General features: G+C 50.8%; 1 protein-coding gene across 2 annotated transcripts; it reads left to right on the top strand.

Annotated features, from left to right (window-relative positions):
- Nucleotides 1-781: 781 nt before the first annotated feature.
- Nucleotides 782-7,364, top strand: LOC127644139 (uncharacterized). Of its 2 annotated transcripts, XM_052127165.1 has the most exons (3): nt 782-6,251; nt 6,481-6,753; nt 6,853-7,364. In XM_052127165.1, exon 1 carries the CDS (start codon nt 2,939-2,941, stop codon nt 4,058-4,060), a length of 1,122 nt encoding a protein of 373 aa, XP_051983125.1. In that variant the 5' UTR covers nt 782-2,938; the 3' UTR covers nt 4,061-6,251; nt 6,481-6,753; nt 6,853-7,364. The 2 variants fall into 2 exon arrangements, with proteins under 2 accessions (XP_051983125.1, XP_051983124.1); XM_052127164.1 differs by having other exon boundaries at nt 782-6,753.
- The last annotated feature ends 233 nt before the right edge of the window (nt 7,365-7,597 follow it).

Below are 7,597 nucleotides of genomic sequence, written 5' to 3'. Positions count from 1 at the left end.
TTTATTTATCAGTGTCCAAATAACCTCTCCAAACCGTAATGTATGTGTTTTATTGAATATAAAAACAAAATAACGGAAAACTATGAATGCAAAAATTTAAAAGAAATATAGAAATACTTAATGTTATCAACTACCCACTTTGTATGACCCACTTTGCAAACTTATTCCATCACTCTAAAAACGTGCTTTGAGCGCCCTCTTGTGCACAGTCTATGTATGTGCGCCCCGGTTCTGTTTTTGACCCTCCACTGAACACTTGAATTGTCCAAATATGGAATCTGACACTGGCTGGTCCCAATTCGCCTACTTGTACTATGTCCTAAAATTGTGGGTGGATTCATTATCCCCCCCCAATTCATTATGCTTCCCTGAAAATACATCCTACCGTATAAATGAAATTACTCTGACGTCACACCGCAGGAAACCACACTTCCGGGTTCTTTGAACAGCAGTTCTCTTACGAGAGGTTCTCTTGTATTGCGTAAGCTAGCTTACGCTACGGGAAAGATTCATCTTTTCTGAGATATTGAAGCCAAAAAATTATCCTTAATTTTTGTATCCATTGTTAACGCAGTGCGGCAACTGCAGACCTTGAGCGGGCTAGCTAGCGAGCTCATAGGTTGCTCTGCGGCAACTGCTGCAGCCTATAGACGAGCTTGGGCGAACTCGCATCCAATGAGAGGCGTCCGCGCACTCACTGCATCAAAGCCCGCCAAAATGGGCGTGACTTGAGTGCATATAAGCATAGTTCGTAGGCTGGAACCCTGATTTTCATCTCTTCAGCGAAGCTCTTCGCATCGCTGACCTGGAAGCCGCGTCGCCGTTCGAGGGGCATCAAGCAAGCGTGGACAGCGCTAGAGGAAGCCGGCCGTCTCAGCCACCTTCAGCCATCCTGCGAGCTGCGCCATCCGACGACGTATCCTTTTATTCAGCAAGCTAGTTCTCACAAACTATTCACAAAAGAGTACGAGCGTCTTTTTTCAAGATGCCTCGCTCCACTTGCGCCTCATGTCGCGCCCTTCTCAGCACAGGAGACCGCCACATCATCTGCGCTCTCTGCCTGGGACTGGGGCACGCAGAGTTCGCCCTCACTGAGGGCGGATGCGATTTCTGCGAGGAGCTACCGATGTCGACCCTGCGGGCTCGACTCGAAGCGCTCCAAGCAGAAACCGCCGCGCCGCCTTACCTCAGCCACGCAGGAAGAAGCGCCGCTCACAAAGGCTGCCGGAAACTGTGGTTGAAGCGACTGCCTCGCCGGAGCCTCTCCCTCAAGCATCGCTTTCACCCTCCCCGCCCCCCCCCCCGGGACGCGCAGTTGCCGCCGAGCGGCCGCACTGCTGCCATCTCGGATGAGGCGGAGGATAAGGGCCGCTGTTCCATCATGGCTCGGACAGCGAGGAGTGGTCAGGCTCCCAAGCCTCCTCCTCGGCCCAGGAATCCAGCAGGACCCGCGCCGGAGTCGAAGGGTAGTTAACACGCCTCCTCACACAGGCCGTCGACCGCCTCGGGCTCGAGTGGTCACCGCCCCCTGAGCAGGCACCCAACAGACTCGACGGATGCTTTTTTCAAAGCCATCGCCGCTCTACACCCACGGCCCGGGCCGCTCCCTTCCTGCCGGAATTACACACGGAGCTTGCAAAGTCGTGGAACGCTCCTTTTTCAGCCAGGTCCCGTTCCCACGTCTTCACCTCTCTCGCGTCGGTGGACGGCGCCACTGAGAGAGGCTACTCCTCCATCCCCCGGTCGAGGACTCGGTAGCAGCACACCTTTGTCCGCCCTCCGCGAGATGGCGTTCCAAGCCTGTGCTCCCGTCTAAGGCCTGCAGAGCCACTTCCACCTATGTTGGCCGCGCCTATTCCGCCGCCGGCCAAGCCGCATCTGCTCTGCACTCAATGGCCGTTTTACAGATCCTACAAGCGGACCTTCTTCGGGAGTGGGATGAGAAAGGCAGGCACCCAGAGGCTGTTACTGATCTACGAAGTGCGACAGACCTTGCCCTTCGCGCTACCAAAGCTGCAGCCCAAGCTCTAGGGAAGTGCATGGCCTCGCTGACTGTGACCGAGAGACACTTGTGGCTAACACTAGCCGACATGGGAGAAGCAGAGCGCACCACGTTCCTCAACGCACCGCTCTCTCCGACCGGTCTCTTCGGCTCCGCGGTGAGCGGCATTGTTGACCGCTTCTCAGAAGTCCAGAAAGCCACCCAAGCCATGAACCTCTTCCTGCCGTGTCGCGCTAGCTCCTCTGCAGGCCGCTCACGTGATCAGCCTCCTGCACGAGCCTCTTCACAGCGCCCAGTTCAACAAACTCAGACTTCTCAGCGTCGACAGGGCGGCCGCCCTCGATCGCGCTCGAACAGCCGCCGCAGACCGCCGCCCGCGGGCCTCGATCTAAGGTAACGCTGAAACCCGAGCAGCCGAAGTCTTCCTAACTGTGTTGAACAAACGACGGCTCAGTCCCGCCGCGGCCGGACCACCGTCAAAGCTTCGCCCCCTGTCAGTCCCCTTCTCTCAGGCTACTGCAGTGGTGAATTTAGCAGCCAACAAGCCGGTGACACTGCCCGCTTGCCTGCACTCAAACGCCGTTTTCACGGCGACCCAAATAAATCTTGTAAAGAGCAAACATGTCTTATGTGTAGAAAATGTGCCCACAACCCAGTGTTCACCCCTACACACAAGCATAACACATCCAGTGCCCCTATCAGTGCACGCTCTCATAAAGCGGTTACGAACCGCTCCAGCGTCAGAGTCAATGAAGGCGCCCACAAAGGCGTGCGCGCGCCCATTCTCTGGCCGCTGTGTCACACGACCAGCCCTATGTGTAGAAAATGTGCCCACAATCCAGTGTTCACCTCTACACACAAGCACTGCATGTCTCGTGTCCCCACCAGAGCACGCTCACATAAAGCGGTTACGAACCGCTCGAGTGCCATCAATAAATGCGCCCACGAATACGTGCGCGCGCCCATTCTCTGCCCGCTCTGTTACACGGCCAGCAAACATTGTGTAAGTCCCGTGCCCATGACTATGCTTGCGCATCACGTAACAGATGTGACTCTTTCCCCATTCATTCCAATCGGGAAGTCACTCACAAAACAGCCTGTTCATGCTGTCTGCGAGCAATCATGCATAAACACACTAAACGCGCTCACACATTTTGTTCAGCGCTCTGTGTGCGGCAATCAGAGCGAATTGGCCATTCACCCTCTAGCGTTACGCTTCAAAGCGTGGGAAGCTATTCCAGGGATATCCCAGTGGGTGTTAAGCACAATACAACAGGGCTATTTGCTACAGTTCGATCGCCGCCCTCCTCGCTTCAGAGCGCGCTCGAAACCACTGTGAACACGGAAGCAGCGTGCATGCTTCGTTCAGAAATAGCAAGCCTTCTGTGCAAAAGGGCCATAGAGAAAGTGCCACCCTCTCTGAGCGAGTCGGGGCTTTACAGCCGTTATTTTCTTGTTCCCAAGAAAGACGGCGGCCTCAGACCCATATTAGATCTCAGGGTTTTGAACAAGGTGCTTGCAAAAAGGCCGTTCAAAATGCTTACAATCAGGAAACTCCTCGCGCATGTGCACCAGGGGGACTGGTTTATTTCTCTCGATCTGAAAGATGCATACTTTCAGATTCAGATAAATCCCCGTCACGGGCCATTCTTGAGATTCGCCTTCGACGGCCAGGTTTATCAATACACCGTCCTTCCGTTCGGCCTGTCCATAGCACCCCGTACTTTCACGAAGTGCATGGATGCGGCGCTCGCACCCCTGCGGAGTCAGGGTTTGCGAATTTTGAACTATTTGGACGACTGGCTGATTATGGCACAGTCACATATGGAGCTTCTGTCTCACAGAGCAGTCCTCCTCAGCCATCTGAACAGTTTGGGTCTTGCAGTCAATTGGACCAAGAGCTCACTACAGCCCAGTCAGACAATTTCCTTCCTTTGGAATAGAACTAGACTCCATGGCAATGACGGCTCGCTTATCTACGCACGGGTTGAGGCGCGGTCTGCGAGGGCTCTCCGGTTTTCGGCCTATGTTCAGTTCAGGAAAAGCTCCTTCACATAAATTGTCTGGAAATGATAGCGGTCGAGTACGCGTCCACTCCCGGTCATTCAGGGTCACCACGTCCTGGTCCATTTGGACAACAGATCTGTGGTATCCTACCTAAACCGTCAGGGCGGTGTCAGATCCAGGAACCTATTCCATCTGATGAAACGCATACTGAGTTGGTCCCAGTGCCACCTGCGCTCGCTGAGGGCGACACACGTGCCAGGCCACCTGAACGACGGCCCGGACAGACTGTCCAGAGACAATATTCCCCCAGGGGAATGGTCCCTGCACGCTCAAACAGTCCAGACGTTATGGCACCTATTCGACAGAGCAGAGATAGACCTCTTTGCCTCCAAAGAGAACTCTCACTGCCCAATATTTTTCTCGAAAAGCGAGGACGCGCTGGCCCAGGACTGGCCCAGACGCCCGCTTTACGACTTCCCTCCCGTCTCGCTATGAAAGCCCCCCCTTTCGAACCACTTCAATCTGTGGATTTGAAATACCTTTCACTCAAAACCGTTTTTCTGACTGCCCTGTCATCAGTCAAACGTGTGGGAGACCTTCACGCGCTGTCTGTCAGCGCTGCGTGACTTGAGTTTGGACCAAGTGACTCCAAGGTCATTTTAAAGCCTAGACACGGCTATGTTCCCAAGGTGATCGGTACTCCTTTCAGAGCACAGGTCATTTCCTTATCGGCGCTGCCAGCACCCGATAGCGAACGCGACGCCAATCTCCTTTGCCCGGTCAGAGCACTGAGATTGTATACTGCGCGCTCCGCCGCTTTCAGACGCTCTGAGCAGCTTTTCGTTTCGTTCGGAGGGCGCACCAAAGGTCTCGTCGCCTCGAAACAGACATTATCTAGATGGATAGTGGATGCTATTGCTGCTGCATACACGTCAAAAGACCTGCCATGCCCGTTGGGCATTAGGGCTCACTCCACTAGAGGCATGGCATCCTCGTGGGCATGGTCCAGCGGGATTTCCATTCACGACATATGTGTGGCAGCGGGATGGACTTCCCCCTCCACCTTTGTCAGATTTTACAATATGGAAGTGCCCGCTCTGCAGGCAAAACTACTAGCGGTTTAATACGCTACAGCTCCCCTGTTGAGCTGCACTGATGGGACACATTCCACACAGACCGGCACCGCCGCTCTGTCGTTCCCTTCCCACTATGTGCTTATGTATTACACAATCAATGACCCGCATTCTTGCCGGCCAAATATTATTTCCCCACTCATAAGGGCTCCCCCGGGTCCCCCCTTAATTCCCTGGGGCTCATACAGTGGATGCTTGGCGCGCAAGGCGTTGACAATGGGTTCCCGTAGCGTAAGCTAGCTTACGCAATACGAGAGAACCTCTCGTAAGAGAACGTATCGGTTACCTAACGTAACCTCGGTTCTCTCTAGATGAGGGAACGAGTATTGTGTAGCCGGCCGTGCTCACGCCACGAGCGACTTTTCGCTTCAGTCAATGAAAACCAGGGTTCCAGCCTACGGACTACGCTTATATGCACTCAAGTCACGCCCATTTTGGCGGGCTTTGATGCAGTGAGCGTGCGGACGCCTCTCATTGGATGAGAGTTCGCCCAAGCTCTTCTGTAGGCTGCAGCAGTTGCCGCAGAGCAACCTATGAGCTCGCTAGCTAGCCCGCTCAAGGTCTGCAGTTGCCGCACTGCGTTGACAATGGATACAAAAATTAAGGATAATTTTTTGGCTTCAATATCTCAGAAAAGATTAATCTTTCCCGTAGCGTAAGCTAGCTTACGCAATACTCGTTCCCTCATCTAGAGAGAACCGAGGTTACGTTAGGTAACCGATACGATTTCAATGGTGGAAATAGAGATTGCTAATGTGATGTCATCGTGACGTATTACCAGTGGTGAACGCAAAGCATTTTGGGAATCCGCGGCACAAACAGAAGGCGCCTGACTTGATTGCATGGAGGGAAGAACGCAGTGTTCAAGGTACCGTCTACCTACTGTGTTATAAACTGCAATAGTCGTTCTCACGATAGAAGTGGCATAAAGCTTAAGAACGGAAAATCCTTTTATCGTTTTCCAGCTTGGAAAAATAATAGTACAAGCCATGTTTCAGAGGTGACAAAAAGGCGACGAATGGCATGGATAGCAGCAGTAAGGAGGCCCAAGATTACATTCGATAACACTCCACTACACATGATGGTGTGTTCAAAGCATTTTCACAAAGGTAAGTTACAATTACTCTGTAAATGTTTATTGTGGGCAAATAACCAGCGTGTTTTGTTTGATTTAACCAGACCATTAGATTTGACGTTAAGCCAATGTTAACTGTTAACTAGCATGAAATGGCTAGAAAATTAGCTTAAGTTACCAATGTACTAAAGCGTAACGTTAATCAGTTTTAAATGTTGTACATCTAGGCTACATAGCAATTTATTTGGTGACTGTGTTTGCAGGCTAACCTGCCTATGAAATGTTGGAGTGTAATCCTGACTGGGCCCCTTCTCTGTACCTCGGCCATACTGAGGTCAAAGCTACGAACACAGACCGGTTCAAGTGGTTTAGGAGAAGAGCGACGAGTTCACAACAACAGCAACCCCCATCGCTAGGCACTGACAACACTGGTCCTGAGGCTGAGTTGGAAGCTCGCATGAATCAACCTCTATCGCCAGGCACTGACCACACTGGTCCTGAGGCTGAGTTGGATAATGCAGCACCTTTATACCCAGGTAAATAGTAAAAGAATACAATATATGTTGCCCCCTGTGTATATCTAATCTGGATTAATTTGGAGTAATGACACAATGTATTTTTATTGTTACTGTCAGACAACACTACACCTGCAACCAGTAAAAAGCAGAACACCGAGAACTGTGGCTTTCTTCAGAAGCTCTCGCCTGCAGACCTAGTGTTAGCAGACCGTGGATTTGATATTAAAGAAAGTGTTGCCCTTGTGGGTGCTACACTGAAAATACCTGCCTTCACCAGGGGCCATCACCAACTTAATGCAAAAAATGTGGAACAGACCAGGAAGTTAGCTCATGTCAGGATCCACATGGAGCGAGTGATAGGGTGTATGCGCTCTAAGTTTAACATATTAAATGACACAATACGCCTGGGATTTGTGGTGCCTTGTGAGGGGGAGGATAAGAGTGCTGGATAAAATTGTGGTTGTGTGCTGTGCTTTGACCAATATGTGTCCAAGTATTGTTGTGAATCTGTCATGTTAGAATTAAACACCATGCTCACATCTAATATGTAAATATGTTTTTTTCAAAAGATTTTGTAATGTCACTTCTCGCATGTAATGATTTTTAGCCATCTCTGTAAATAAAATACACAAAGACTGAATGAAATTCTGTCTCCTTTATCTGTATTAAGGAAGAATTGTGCAAAATCAGTGTTATTTTGTTGCAAACACAATTACATAACTTAAATAGTAGTAACAACCAACTTAATTTCGGTTTCTTTACATATTTAACATGTAAATACATTTAGATGAAGACATTTATAAAGAGTCCATAGAAAAGACAACTGGAAATGTATGAGGTAGGTTGTGGGTGATAAGTCACA

Source organism: Xyrauchen texanus, chromosome 5, assembly GCF_025860055.1.
Source record: "Xyrauchen texanus isolate HMW12.3.18 chromosome 5, RBS_HiC_50CHRs, whole genome shotgun sequence".
NCBI lineage: Eukaryota > Metazoa > Chordata > Actinopteri > Cypriniformes > Catostomidae > Xyrauchen > Xyrauchen texanus.
This window is presented reverse-complemented; position numbering and strand designations above follow the sequence as displayed.